At 48.7% G+C, this 15,140-nt stretch overlaps 1 protein-coding gene across 2 annotated transcripts in view; it reads right to left on the bottom strand.

The window, feature by feature from the left end:
• Window positions 1–2,175: 2,175 nt before the first annotated feature.
• Window positions 2,176–15,140, bottom strand: part of SUSD3 (sushi domain containing 3) — a 32,790-nt gene continuing 19,825 nt past the window's right edge. For both annotated transcript variants that reach the window (XM_075762618.1, XM_075762619.1), the window contains exons 4-5: window positions 13,467–13,634; window positions 2,176–2,831 (exon numbers count right to left, since the gene is read on the bottom strand). In XM_075762618.1, the coding sequence (XP_075618733.1) occupies window positions 2,618–2,831; window positions 13,467–13,634 (382 nt within the window). In that variant the 3' untranslated portion in view covers window positions 2,176–2,617. The remainder of the gene's footprint in view (window positions 2,832–13,466; window positions 13,635–15,140) is intronic.

Below are 15,140 nucleotides of genomic sequence, written 5' to 3'. Positions count from 1 at the left end.
TTGCCTACCAGAATGGCTCCGAATGTGACCAGAATGGAGAATCCTGACCAAAGCTAACCATCTTGAGATCCAAAATCATAGAATCACAGAATCACAGAATCCCAGACTGGTTTGGGTGGGAAGGGACCTCACAGCCCATCCAGTCCCACCCCTGCCATGGGCAGGGACGCCCTCCACCAGCCCAGGTTGCCCAAAGCCCCATCCAACCTGGCCTTGAACACTTCCCTCAAGTGAGACCCTTGAGCTCTCCGGGACGGCAGCGGGCTGTGTGACCCAGTGTCTCCCCTGAGCTGGGACACCTCTCAGGGTAGATTTCGCCAGGATTCAAAGACCATCCATCGACAATTTGATGAGGACTCAAAGGCCTGATGTCCTGAGGCTCACTGCCCACCCGTTGATGAATGCTGGTGCATGAAAGTGAAACTCACGGAAAGGGAAATGTTAATCACAGGTTCGCCTCTGTCTCCGTGTGTGTGTGCGCAATTTGGTTCAGAACTATTTACCTGTCTGTCTGTCTGTCTGCAGTTTGACCCCGGACTGTCTGTCTGCCTGTCTGTATGTGTGATTTGATTTAACCCCCATCTGTGTGTGCAACCCTGCTGTAAGTTTTGGGTGACCCTTGTCATTCTCAAATCTTTAACTAAGTCACTGTTTTGATTGTAACAAATCCTGTGGAATCACTCTGTTAAATTGGCTGATGATTAAGTGCTGTTAATAATTATAAAACCTAATACTGTGATCTATCTCAAAAATATTAATAAATCCTAAATTTCTGCTAAACCAAAGCCCTGTAAGAAAATCTCATCAACGACAGCCGCTCTGACGGCTGGAGTGCACAGCTTGGAGCAGAGGTTTCCCATCCTTGCGTCTCATTCTCCACCTGAGGGGACCCGGCTGGCCCCTCGTAGGGACTGCCTGGTGCTGGGACTTCAGAACCCGTCTCCTCAAAAACTTTCTGACCCCTTTGCATCCTCCCAAACATCCCCAGCGATGCTGCGAGCTGCCTGGCATGGCTGTGGCCGGGCTGGGGGTGCCTGTGGCCGACAGGACAGGCAAGGGGGCCAGCGCCAGCCCCGCGTGCAGCCCGAAGCTAGCGCTGCGCATGGGATGCAGGAGCACAGCTGGGTACGGAAGCTGGCTGGGTCTGGCAGGGTACCGAAAACCTGCAGGCAAAATGGCTCACGGCACAAATATGACCTGAGAAACATTGGCTAGTATTAATGTAATGAATTGAGAATGTAATTGGAACAAGCGTTGAGATGTATAGCCATTCTCCTTTTCGCAGCGCATGCTAAGAAGTGCGTTGCAGGGGTGCAGTGTAACGTACAGAAGAACTGAGCTTCTTAGAAACAAAACCCCCTCCGTTGCTGCAACTTCAACCCAGCTGAAGTTCAAGCGTGTGTTTTTGATCTCTGCCGAGTATGGCCAGGATGGAACAGGGCATTTCTAGGCCTGCCAGTAAGCTACAGTAATTTGAATTTCAAAACTGAGAACTTCAGAACTGAAGGTCTTAAGAGGATACTGATTCGTAACAAGCGGGATACACAATAAAATAATTACTGGAGCTTGCTATAAGGTCATATTTCCACCACGACAGGAATGTGACAATACCCATCAGACAGGTGATGACAGGAGAATAAACGAGACTTCAACTTGAACAAAAATAACTATACTGCGTAACTATAAGATACACATGTGCGTGCAGAGAAACAGCAGATTGAGAGCCATATCAGTTAACTATCCAAACTGGACAAAACAAGAAAAAAACCCACCCTTGTTTCCTCACACAGTGAAGAGATTAATAACAGGAAAAGGCGGCAGGTTTCCAAAAACCGACATGACCCCGTTATTTGGAGTGCTCTCCCAGGGACGCTGCAGCGACCGGCTGAGCCACGCTGCTCCGGGAAGGCTGCACCGCCTTCCCCCCCCCAAACCTGCACACCGGCTGCTCTCTCGCACCGACCCGTTCAGCAGCTATAGGTGCTCAATGGTACGTTCCCTCGCAGGGCAAGCGTGCCATGGCAAGGCAGCACATCTCCATACGCTCTCCCCTCTCCGGCAGGCTAGTGGATCAGGAGACGTGCCTCTGCTGCACCCCGTCTCACGTGGTCTCTGAATGTGGAGCAGATGAATTAAACAAAAAGGCCTTCTTGATACAAAACAATGGGGGCTTTTAATTAAAACCAAAATTTTATTGTATTTCTATCATACTACTGTGTAAAAATATGGGGGATTTTTCATCCTGAAATGCTTACAAAAAACACTGGTTAAAAGAAGGCTGTGATCTTACGAATGTGTAATTATCATCAGTGGCTTTGTATGAGCAAATACACAAACTGGCTACCCTTTCTCTCTAGATGTACAGCAGAACGATATTACGCTTTTGCCATGGTCACAAATCATAGTACACCGCAGAGAATGGCTACGGACTGCCCGCCTCAGCTTTCATTTTTTATTTGTTATCAGACCTTGAAGCATTTCTGTTAAATAAACATCTTGGAATATAGAAAACTTTCAAATTCATATGAATAATGAACTTTCTATGTTGTCTTTAAGGCACATATTTCTATCCAAATTTCATTTTGGTCCAGAGGAGCAATTGTATTTCGGACACCAGCTATCCAGGTATCTGACAGCTCGGTTTGTTAGAATCATCCTTGTGTCCGTGGACCTCAACGACATGTACTGAATTCACCGTCTGTAGCGCAGCGCCGGGTCCCGGTACAGCTTGTTTCACAGGTACGCCTCTGCTCCCGGTTAACTTCGGCAGATGGTCGTTGTCTTTGCAACACCCAGAAGCTATGACGTCCCGAGTCCACTCCTCCTGGAACCTGCAAGCATGAAGGGAAAAGTTATTTTGGTTTCATTTGCTCTGGTGAGGATACAGAACTTTCTAATCCATTCCATTTGCACATTTTGCAAACAACTTGCGCTGTAACACGTGGACTCACTTCTCCTAGCATAAAAACCAGTTGGCAACAGTGGGGCAAATAATCGTGTCTCCGTAAAAGCTGATGCAGACCTTGAAAAGAGTTGTGAGGTTGGTTTTATTTGGGGTTGGGGCAGGTGTTATTTCTTTGTTTTCCACCGAATGAGTCCCCAGCTTCAATTTAATGCTACACTCTCTGGAGAATATTACTGCGAACGCTTGAACGCTGAGACTGGTGCAGAAGGAAAGTCCTTGCTTGGTTAGTGGAGCACCGCTGGGAGCACAAGAGCCAGTTGTGCTCCGTGGGATCTGAGGTGTTATTTGCAGAACTGCCAGTGATGTCGATGCAGCACGGTCACGCCGTGGCTTGTGCTAGCCCCTGACTGCCGGACCCGGCTACCGCCTGGCCCTCCCAGAAGGGACCGCAGGCTGGGATCGGTACTTGCCAGCTGCGTGTGTACGCAGCACTGGGGGTCACCGGCCCATCCTGCACCCCGGGAAAGGGCTTGCCCAGCGGGGTAAGCCAGCACAGGCTGCTGCCCCAGACAGCAAGGAACCTGGCAGGGCATGGTGTGGGCAGAGCAGTGGCAGACAGAGCTGGCAGAGCTGCTGGAAAGGTGCTCAGGAAACTACACCCGACTCCGTCAGGAAAACGGGGGGATGGGATCAGGCTGCTCTTGAACTCTGCTGCAAGAGGCACGATGCAGCTGGCTTCAAGCACGCAGCTCTGAACCAGGGGCAGGTAAGACACAGCCCCGTTGGGTTTGTGCCAAATCACCGTAGCCTGAGCACATGGGCTTTCGTAACCCCCCGGTTATTCCGTGGCTGCTGGTTGCGCGCCGGGCAGAGGCTGAGGTTGCTGGGCCCACATTCGCTGCAGGTGAGCTGGCTCACGTGGCTCCTCCAGCTTCCTCTGAAGCCGGCGGTGTTGGCCACTGAACGCAGCAGCCTGCACACCCACATCCAGGACGTGGTCTTACCCCTTCATATATGAAACACTGGTCAGGAAACAGAAGCTGCATTCTGCAATTATCAGGTGCAGAAAGCCAGCAGAAACACTCACGCACAAAATGTGCATACATATAGGAACCGCCGGGGAGTTACAGAAAGTAAAACCAAATAACCGAGGTCTTGCTGTTCTGGTACAGAGTGGGTATACTGCAGATACATCTTTCCTGTAAAGGAGAATAAATCTTGCTCTTCGCTGGAAAGCTGTATTACAAAACCAGCTGGGGCATGAGCTACCGTCAGTGTAAAGGCATTTTGAAACACCTCTGCATTTGATGTGAGCAGGTGGTGTATCAGCGCAGTCAGAATACACTCACAGATTCACAGACTGGCGGGGGTTGGCAGGGACCTCTGGAGATCATCTTGTCCAAGCCCCTGCCATAGCAGGATCACCCAGAGCAGGTCGCACAGGATGGCGTCCAGGTGGGTTTTGAATCTCTCCAGAGAAGGAGACTCCACAACCTCTCTGGGCAGCCTGTCCCGGTGCTCGGTCACCCTCAGAGGGATGAAGTTTTCCCTCATGTTGAGATGGAACTTCCCGTGTTCCAGTTTGGGCCTGTTGCCCCTTGTCCTGTCACTGGGCACCACAGAGAAGAGTCTGGCCCCTTCCTCCAGACACCCAACCTTTAGATATTGATAAGTGTTGATCAGATCCCCTCTCAGTCTTCTTTTCTCCAGGCTAACCAGACTCATCAAGGAGGTGCTCAGATGAGCAGAATTTACCCACCTGTAATTTGGACAACAGCAAACTCATCTATTTCTCAAAAAAAACCCCAGTCTGGTGACTTTATCCACTTTGTGGTGACCAGTACTGTTTGAACTGTGCCTTTTCATCTTGCTGCATCAACAAGCCCTCAAGTATCTTCGTGTTGGGCACCAGGACACCATTGTGAGTACCCCTGCGGCTGCCATCAGGGAACAGAAGCTACATGGAGCAATGCTGCAGATCTCACTGCTGGAAGAGAATCTTCTGAGATACTTGCTACTGTGCGTTTATTTTTTTTTTACAGTATGAGGAACTCAGTTCCATCTTCCTGCAGTGGCAGTCAATAGTAACAAAATAAAAATAAAATCAAAAGAGCGTGTACAGGGAGAAGAACTGGGATCAAGTTTTGCATGGGGTAGGACTGTAGTTCAAATCTAGGTATTCTGGTTATTGTGCAATAAATACAGTTTACCTGGGCAGCATTCATCCTGCTCTGATGTTTTCTCCTATAAAGCTCTGCATTGTGAAACGCTGCAGTGATCCACAGTCCACCACCAACTCAGAAAGCCAAACTGGGTAAAACTGTCCTTGGAAGACAACTATAGTCCTGCCTAAGCAGCCTCTTCTTCCCATTTCAGGAACTATTAAGCTTCCATTGACTGAGATAAGTCCAGGACGAGGTGACAGCAGACACCCTCCCTTCACCGCCATGCATCCAGCCCTGTGGGCATCAGAGGGACAGTGAAGTCACGGAGTTCCACCTAAGCGGGACTGAGAAGAGCTGTTAAGAGGGTTGCAGTGTCAACAAGGGACAGATAAACGTGCACGCGGCGCGCTCTCCTGCGCGCATGGCTATCAGTCAGACACGGCCTTCAGTTTGCACTTTCATCCTCGGGAGCTCTGTACTTTATCCTGAAGAAGTGTGACATTTTGCCAAGCTCTTCAACTTTCCTTCGCTCCAGTTTCCAGCTGGGCTACTTCACAACATCATGGTAAGAGGGTCAGGAGACCTCCGTGCACGCTGGTCTGGAAACGCAAACCCACCCAGGGATGCTTGGCGCTGCACAGCCTGGCTAGGTGCACAACACATCTGACGAGGACGGACTGTGTGCGACAGATAAAGTCGGAGCTCCCGTCTGGGCAGAAGAACAGCCACCGTAACATTTGTCAGTGGGTTTTAGAGGATTCACAAGAATTTTGCTTTGTGTGACTTGAGAGCTGTTCCCAGCCGGAGGGGAGAACGCTGCGAAGGGACGTCTGAGGAGTGTGAGAACTCAGAGCAGTGGGGCCGCCACAATCCTGCCCGGTGCTGGCACTGGCTCTGAAAAGAGATTTTTACACTGGAGGACGGGAGGGGATCTTTTTGGTGCCGTATGTCTGGTGACTTTGTACAAGGCCCTGGGGCAATCATGGAAGCATTATGAAAACAATAATAGCAGCTTTATTGAAAGCACATGTTGCTGCGCACCCACCCTCCACGCTGGCTGCGGTGACGATGAAGGCTGAAATTCAGAGATGGGCACGACTTCGCAGCCCACTGTCCCACCCTTTGTGACAGGGCCCCAAGACGAAACCGCAGCTCACTTCCCCTGCCTCACCTTTCTCCGAAACACGCCTGTCGAAAGGCACGGGAAGGTTTTAGTCTCTGAAAGGTGGCGGGGGGGGAACACAGAGCACGGTAATAACAAATCAAGGGAAAACCCCCCCAGTGAATGGAGAAGCTCAAGGTGGGCCAACTCGCAGGGTGGGACAATCTGTATAAAAGCCCGAGAAGGAAATCTGCCCCTCGCCTGCGCCAGGCCTCCTCCCCTCTGGCCCCGAGTGCCACATAATCAAACGTCGCACGTGTGGGGAACCGCATTAATTACGGATGATTGTATCAAACAGGCCATTTGCTCTTCGCAGCCACTTCACTGGATGCTTTATGCAGTGAAGTATTAACCACCGCGGACGATCGGTCCTACACCCCCCCCCATGGCCCTGGGAGCACCCCACAGGGGCTCTCTGCAATTTAAGCTGCAGGGGGGGGCGGGGGGGGGCACGTTCACGTTCCAGGTCGCTGTGCCAACCATCCTGCACGCGTCCCACGGCCTCGGGCAGCAGGAGCCAGCAGGGCCGAGCTCTGCCTGTCCCCGCTTTCAGCCAAACAGGAGCAATTTCTGACAGTGAGACTGATCGGGCAAGAAAACGCGTGGATCGTTTGGAGGGAGCGAAGGGCCCAGCTCTCTGGTGAGACTGCTGGCCTTCACAAGCGCCCAGATACATCAGTTTCCCCAGGACCTCTAACGGCCTTGCACTCGGTCACTGCTGTCGAAGGCGTTTTGCCCCCTTAGTTCTCCCACTGACGCGTCTCCTGGCAGTCATTCTAGGTGTCCTGGTGGGTTTTTCTTGTTCTGCTTACGTTTTCCATCGAGCTTTGCAGCAGCTCGTCTCTCAACAAGTATTTCTTCAAGTGTTGTCCCCTTGCACTGTGGTAACTCTGTCCCACACTACCCTGCCAGCAGAAGGGCATCAGATCCTTCAGCTTTTTCATCTCTTCCACTTAGGTGCTCAGAGGGGAAAAGCAGCTGGGAAAGTGCCCTCAAGGGGGCATTTGGCCAAGTGTCCCATCCCATCTTGTCCACACTTCTAGAAGGTTCTTTGCCCTACAGCCAGCCTGGGCAGACAAGAATGTTTTTTAGACCAACATGAGTTTCTGATTTGTACCACCTTCGTTGCAACCCTTTACACAAGGTAGTGGAAAACTTCAACCATTATAGCCGCTAAATCAAAGAGAAAAAGAAAACACATTTCATTTCGCTGAGCTAATTTCACCAACCTTGCGTATGAGTTCTTGGACTGACTGAAAAGGAAGAGTTCCCTCTCCTAAGAGCATGCTGGCTTTGGTTTTTGGTTTTTTTTTTTGCAAAAACTTTTCACTTGGCCATCTTCGTTGTTGGATTGTCCTTACTTGCTTTTTGCCAGGTACGCTGGTAATGCATCTTGTAGTCAGAAAGGGCTCCGGTACAAAAATTTCAGGTACTAAAAATATCTTCTGTGGGAGAATATACTAGCCTGTTTCTCTGCAGAAGAGATTTTTTTCTTCTTGATAATATGCTCCAGCTGTAGTGGATATCTGAAAGAGGACTTTAAACCTACTGAGACATGGGCTTTTCTATTTGACTCACTCCTGCAGTCAGAGCAGCTACTTCATAGAGAATGTTTTATAACTTGGCCTAGAGCTGTGTAAAATAATTCACCTCAAAACAGTCCAAATGTGGAATGCACAACTTCTTCCAAATGCTTCCACACCAGGGGGAAAAAAAAAAAAAATCACCCAATTTCTTTGCTGCTCTTTAGATGTATTTTTTGAGCTGGACTAGTTTCTTTCTGGTTGTCGTCCCTAGCTGACAGGATGAAAAGGGGTTAGTCTACAGCTAAATTCAGTTCTCCCTGAGTGTGGAAAATACCGGAGCATCAATTCTCCCTTGCAAAATAACGGCACATCCCTGAGTCAAGGGAGCACCTATTCCAGGACAGGTTACAGGACTGTTATGCTGAAAAAGCAAAGAAAATAGAGGCTTCCCTAGCTGTGGCTATTTCTTACCATAATTAGGAAGCTGATGCAAACTGAAACGAGCTCTCTCAGTGTTTTCTTATTATGAGCTATCTGTATTTCTCCTGGGACAGCTATCTTTCTGCGCATGCTGCTGCATAAATACGCTACGGCTCAAACAGTAGCGTGCACGGTGCTTGGTGCACGCCAAGAAGGGTTGCTGTTTGCTCTCACAGCAGTTACGCTAGATCGTGCATATTTTTATGATTTCTCCTAGAGGAAGAACTACTTAATGGAACAGGAAGGACTCCTTAATGGAAAAGAGGAGGCTGCTATTTCAGTCTGGGAGTCACAAGCTCTGGAGTTTCTCCGCCTTACTCCAGGCACGGGAGCCCAAGGCCAAACCAGCTTCAACCCGCCGGCACTGACCCCTCCCCTGGGGAACAGCTCCAGCTGAGGTAACCCCGTGCCGCGCAGGGTGACCCCGCTCTTCTCTTCGACACCAGTATCATCTCTTGCTGATGCTTCTTTAGTATCATCTCTTGCTGAGATTCATCTCCATCTCTAACATCACCCGTAGCTGGCACAGAGGAAGGACAGCTGCCATGGAGCTTCTCTTTACTGATATTTTGGCCTGTGCCTGTCGCGGGGCAGAGGACAACCTGTGCGCACGGGCGGCTGACCGAGTCCCAGCTCTCCTGCACGGCTCTTTGCTGCGGGGGGGAAGAGGACAGTTCACCTCGGGCGGTGGTTACTGCAGGGTCAGGTATTATTCTTCATCAGAAAATAACTGACTCAAAAATAACACATCCTGCTCAGGAACATACCCATTTCAAAAAGCGCTTTAACCCAGGACCGTGTTTCAAAGCCTAGCTCCTCTGCGATGCCGGACACCCCCGACACCAGGGCTCTCCCGGGGGCACCCACTGCGCCCGCCCGACCCCGAGCAGGAGCGTGGTGCGCTGCTGCTTTCAGGAGCGTGTCTCGCTGCGAACAAACGATGCCAACACTCCCGGTTTCATTCTCATGCAAGAACTGGGAAGGCTTTTAAATCTTAAAATGTTAAGGAGGGCAGAATATAATTTACTGATTTTAGGCTTTTCTCCTGATACGCACTGCAGCCAGCCTGCGTGAGCCATTCCCACGTATCCCCGTGGTGGCAAGCCCTGCCTCTGCCTCACAATCCTCCCGGGGGGCTGTTCTGGAGGTTCGTGCACGTGGTTCTCCTCTAACTACGCGGCCCAGAGCTGCAGCTAATCTCCCTCCCAGAGATGACAGACCCTTTTCTTCAGCTAATCTGTCTCAAACCGCTGCATCACGCAGCAACCTGCTATCTCTGCTCTAAGCCCTAAACTTCTGAGAAGCAACGCTGGGGAAAACACGTCCCTCCCAGCGGTCCCACGCCTTGTAACTTGGCTTGCCCTGCTCAGTATTAGTTAGCTCTTCAAATAGTATAAAAGAGCAAATATGCTGTAAATGCTTGCAGCTCCTGCATGTCAGACTTTCTGTCAAAAATTGGTATTTTTATCCTCGTTATGATTCCTCACATCCAAATGAAAGAGGTGGCATCGACAGTGACTGCATTGTGTAGTTAGCAATCCCAGGTATTTGTAGACATATTTCTCAGGTTTTTAAAGCAATTTGTTCAAGAAGCCAAGAAGCCAGAATGGGGCTCATTATAATTAGAGTAGTTGCCACTAGAATTCAACATTTCCCTGTAAAACTATATATTCATCACATTTGTTCCATGCTTGAAACACATGGGGAAAAAGATCTCATTTTGTGGCGGACAGGTCCAGAACAGCACACTGGAGCCTCCACCGTCCAACAGCTGGGCTTCTACGTAATTTATAACTGCTGTACATCAGCATTCTGCATCCACGTTATGTCACCTCGGTACAGCAAAATTATCTCATTGGCATACTAAGGCACCGCTCTAACAGATAATAGTTTTTTAATCCTAAATTACTCTGTAAACCATAACAAATATCTTACCTGTCTGAGAGAATTGGCTTTTTGTTTTATTTTATATTGGCTTACCTGAAAGAATTGGCTTTTTATTTTATCTGTTCTTACAGTATTTTTGATCCTTCAAGTGGTGAATCAAAATGTTAATCTCTAGTTAATCTCCAAATCTATTTCAATTAAGTCTGAAAAGTAGCATGACCTACATCCTTTTCTAGTCAAAAATAGGCTAAGATATAGTCAAGAGGGTCTTCTTCAAGGGTGGAGGAGTTCTCACTCTTCCAGATACTTCATATGTTACATGAAGAAGCAGCAGAACAGTTTGCTTTAAGAAAACGCTATCGTAAAAACGACATAAATTGCCAAACCTCCACCCACTCCTTTCTCAGACAAGGGCACCACTCATCTCTCAGCCTTCCCATTCTAAGTGGGTTGCAGAGCCATTTCCCATGGCTGTACCACAGAGAACAACGCGTCCTGCAGCCCTGGAAAGGCAGGGAGGAAGGGATCAGCAGGGAGGAAGGCATTAGAAAAACAAAGTAGGACTGCTGATTTGCTCAGAAATCTAGCGATGCATTGCACAAATTCCTCCAAATGTCTGAAACGTTAACACAAGAATGGGATGGGATGGGATGGAATATTTCAGTTGGAAGGGACCTACAACAATCATCTAGTCCAACTGCCTGACCACTTCAGGGCTGACCAAAACTTAAAGCCTGTTGTTAAGGGCATTGTCCAAACACCTCTTGAACACCTGGAGAGGCACCGACCACCTCTCCAGGAAGCCTGCTCCAGGGTTTGACCACCCTCTCGGTAATGAAATGCTTCCTCACGTCAAGTCTGAACCTTCCTTGAGGAGCTTGGTTAAATTATCTTTTGGCTTGTTCGTGACCATGGACACACACTTTGCTTCAGACACACGCAGCAATACACACAATCTTCCCTTTGGGCTTGCCTGCTCTCAGCTTTGCTGCTTTTTTCCAACCACGCCGCATGCCTTTATTTATTTCCTCAACGCTGTAACAGCTCCACCACTGCAGCAACACCCACACGCGTAGAGATTTCCTCCAAGCACAGACTGCCAGCACGTCCACTTCACGTTAAACGAAGAAAAGCACTGCAGAAATAACCCAGGCAGTAAACATGTCCTTTCACACCGGTCTTCCCAGCATAAGCCAGCTTCACGTTTGCGCCTCCCCAGGGATTTGCCTGCGCTGTCCTGCTTTTCCCAATAAGCCAGACATGCACAGGATGATGAAACTTAAGCCTAATTCACTACACACAAAACATAAGTCTTGCAAGTGAAAACATAAAGCTGACAGATCATTTGTTGTCTTCAAGAGTTGGCACGACATAGGTTAGCAGAATTCCCACGTCTCATCCTGCGCATGTACCCATTTCACAGAATTAAACAGTAGAAATTAGCATCTTTTACTAACCTTGATTAAATAGATCTTATTTGAGTGAAGAGAGGGAACAAGGCACAAATTGTTGGAGGGTCACGCCTGTTCCTAGAGCAATTCCAAGACAGTTTTACTCAGGGTCTGTAACAGCTTCAGTGCCATTTCCACCTCTGATTAGAGGCAGCGCCCGTTCTCCACGTGAGAAACGGCTAGACTTCTGGCTCTGGGGTGCGCACGCTAATACGCCTGCTCTCCTAGCTGATTTTTGCTCTGGCTAGTGATTAGCCAGGATCACGTCACCTCTGCATGGTGGAAATAAAGGAGACCTTGATTAATAGCGGACCTCATGCACCAGGAGGTGGGTATGCGCACCGGTATTTAACACAGCATGTGTGTTGTTGTCCGTAGGAAAAAAAGAGCTCAGAGGCTTTCCTCCTCCCATCCTCTGCAATTCCCCACTGAAGTTTACACATTCTCCAGTTTTCTAAAGAAATAATAAACTTGTTGATTTCTGGCCCCAGAGAAGCTGCTTATCCAGAGGAATTGTATATTCCCTGCTACTTTCAGTTAAGAAAAGGTGTACAGAATTTGGTAAACATAATACAGCAGCTTCTGCTCTGTGGAGTGGTGCAGATAAGAACCCAGGAGGAGCTCGAGGCTCCAGCGGAGCACTAACCTCTGTTTACAGCCCTTTATAAGTTTATCCACGTTATTTTAAAAGCAGATTGCACTTATACAAAACATTAACATCGGAGCAGATTGAAGTTGCCCAAAATTAAAAATTGCATCCTAAGTCTTCTAAAAACTGTACAGGTTATCATCAGCATTTAATTAGCTTTATACATCTTTCTGAAATCACCCAAAGCTAGGAATTGATTAAGCAGCCATCAGACTTTTGTGCAAGTGCTCCATTTGAATATAATTTCCAGCTGCACTGTGACATGGAAGCAGGTTTATAATCTGCATAAAATTGTTTTCTGCAGGTAACCACTACAAATCACAGATACTGCTGTACATAAAAGCTGTACAAGTGAGCAGTGAATTAAAAGCAAACAAGGGTTGTGCTATATATTATCGTACACGAGGACGAAGCAGAACCCAAAGGATATAAAAGATGCAATGACGCGTGTTTATATGAATGGTAATAGAAAAATAGCGATTAGAATTTATCACGTATTCATTTTTCTGTTTGTCTTCTGTTGGCAACAACACGGCCAGCGTGCCACATCCAGACACGTTCAGAGGTGACTTTGATCTGACCCAAACCCCACCCGTGCCCAGCGCCCACGGCAGGGCTGCGCCATCGCAGCCTGGACGTTTCTCTGGAGCAGCCCGGGGTCATTACAGGCACCGTGGGCACTCACGCTGCCGTGCGGATGGGGATCCCGTTGCGTTCGCCCCGCGCACCCTGATACGGAACGGTATTTCTCAAGAGAGCTTTTGCGGTCAGCAGGGGATGAACGGCAATACTGGGTGCTGACCTTGAGCCGCGCAGCAGCCCCGGGTGTCCCCGTCCGGCTCCTCTCCTAAGGCTCTTAGGCGGGCTGGCACCTGGAGACCACTAACCACCACAGAGTAGTGACTCTCCTGCTGCAGTTTAGCATCAATTTAACAAAGCCAATTAAAAACCTCTCTCCAGTTAATCTGGTGCAACCTCCCCCGCAGACCAGGCTTAACCGGGCGCTCCTGGGGAGAAGAAAGGAGCTGCAGGGAGGGAGGTCATGCGCAGCTTCCCTGCTGCCTCACCTTTGGGCAGCATTAATTCCCCACAAGATGGGCAAGTTCAAGGATAAGCCCCGACGACCCACCGGCATCACGTCCTCCTCGGAGCCATCCCTTTAAAATGCATTTTCGAGGAATCCTCTTTCTCAAATGTGTTCAGCAAACTCCTTGAAACCCACTGTCTTTTAACAGCCTTACCTGTAGAAGCCTTGGTTATCATATGCCATGTCAGCCACATCATCAAATACGGGTTTATCCCTGAGTTTCTTGTTGCTGTTGTTGTTGTTTCTTCCCTTAAAACCAAAGTAAGCAGCTTGCATGTGCTCTAGCTCCTCAGCTCTGAGCTGGTACCACAGCTGCATATCTCTGTGAATACAGCAAGGGGTCAAACACGTTACTGTGACAGACGGCCGTGTAGCTCAGCTTCTCTCTGACCACAGCCCCGACTCGCTAGAGCTTCAACCTAAATCCACGTTTACTGAAGACAGCACTTCAACGCATGCTGAACTTCAAGTGTAAGCCAAATTTCCAGAGAGTTAAATACTTTCAGGTGGTGGGTTCTTAAAAAGCGTAAATATTATTCTGTAAAATGGTGTTATTTTAAGTATTACCCAGCACTCCTCAAAAAACAAGCAAGCAAACAAACAGAGCAATTTTGTTAAGAGTGCCTGTGGATAGTTCAAAGGAACAAAACCCCAATAATTATGTCAATTTGATTCACTGGGTTTGGAGACTATAGATAATAGGGAAAGTCACTTAAGGTGTGATGTTGTGTCAATGCTCCCATGGACACATGTCAGGCCAGATCCTGTTGTACCTGAAAAGACCGCAGACCATCCCCACTTTATGGAATAAACTATTTCAGAAAAAAAAGTATTTTCTTTGAATTTTTGCAGCACTGCCATTCCTAAGGGTTCAAAAATCACCAGGCAGGTTGAAAAGATGAATTGACTTAAAAACGGAGGAGACAGGTATAACGCTGCCTTTGCTAGAGCCTTCAGGATTCCCTTTCGGAAATGCTCAAGGAGCTTTTTATGCTGCTCTCTACAACGCTGGGGTGAAAAAAAAAATTTAAAAAAAATCACAATTTCTTTTCTTGTTTTTTAAAAGTAGTCCAAGATTCACGTAATCACAGACATTCACACTAGCTGATGGGACAAGATTAAAGTGTGAGGGCTGGCGATGCTGATTTTGGTGTCACTTCTGTCCTCTCAGGATGCAATCGTGCTCCTACCAGAGAACACGGCAGCTATGCTCACGCAGTGGGACAAGGTCTGCGAGGAGGCGACGTTATGTGAGGCTTTTCAGCAGCCTTTGTCCTTCTTCTCTCCAAATGCAAGGATAAAACACAAGATGGCACTTCGAAGATCATCAAACAGATACCTTGCAGGACAGGTTTGTCGGCAGAGGTGAGCTCTTCTAGTAGATCAACTAAAAGAGCCAAAAACAGCAGACAGGCAGGCTTCAAAGCTAAAGGCAGGAGGAGGACATCCTCCCTGCCCCACAGGTCCAGGCTGCCTTTTCCTCCAGAGATGGCCTAAGAAACACTTGTTTAACCAAGCCCTTACCGAGCATGGCCATTTTGCATTGCTATCAAGCCCGCAGCTTCTCTTCAGATGAATGCTCTGCGCATCCAAAAGTCGATCCGCGTTTTCCAACTGCATCGACCGACCTCACAAGGGGTCCTCTCTCATGCAGACTCTCACGCCGCTGCAGCTGCAGCAGCGACCTGCACATCTGGCGCTCTGCAGCACGGGCTGCGGGCCAAGCAAGCGTCATACAGGGATGCGTTACTCTTTCTCACGTGACGCGGACGGTTTCTCCAGCATCTCAGTTGCTTTCTGACGGCGGGGCCAAGCCACCCGATGTCTT

Source organism: Balearica regulorum, chromosome 10 (assembly GCF_011004875.1).
Source record: "Balearica regulorum gibbericeps isolate bBalReg1 chromosome 10, bBalReg1.pri, whole genome shotgun sequence".
Lineage (NCBI taxonomy): Eukaryota > Metazoa > Chordata > Aves > Gruiformes > Gruidae > Balearica > Balearica regulorum.
This window is presented reverse-complemented; position numbering and strand designations above follow the sequence as displayed.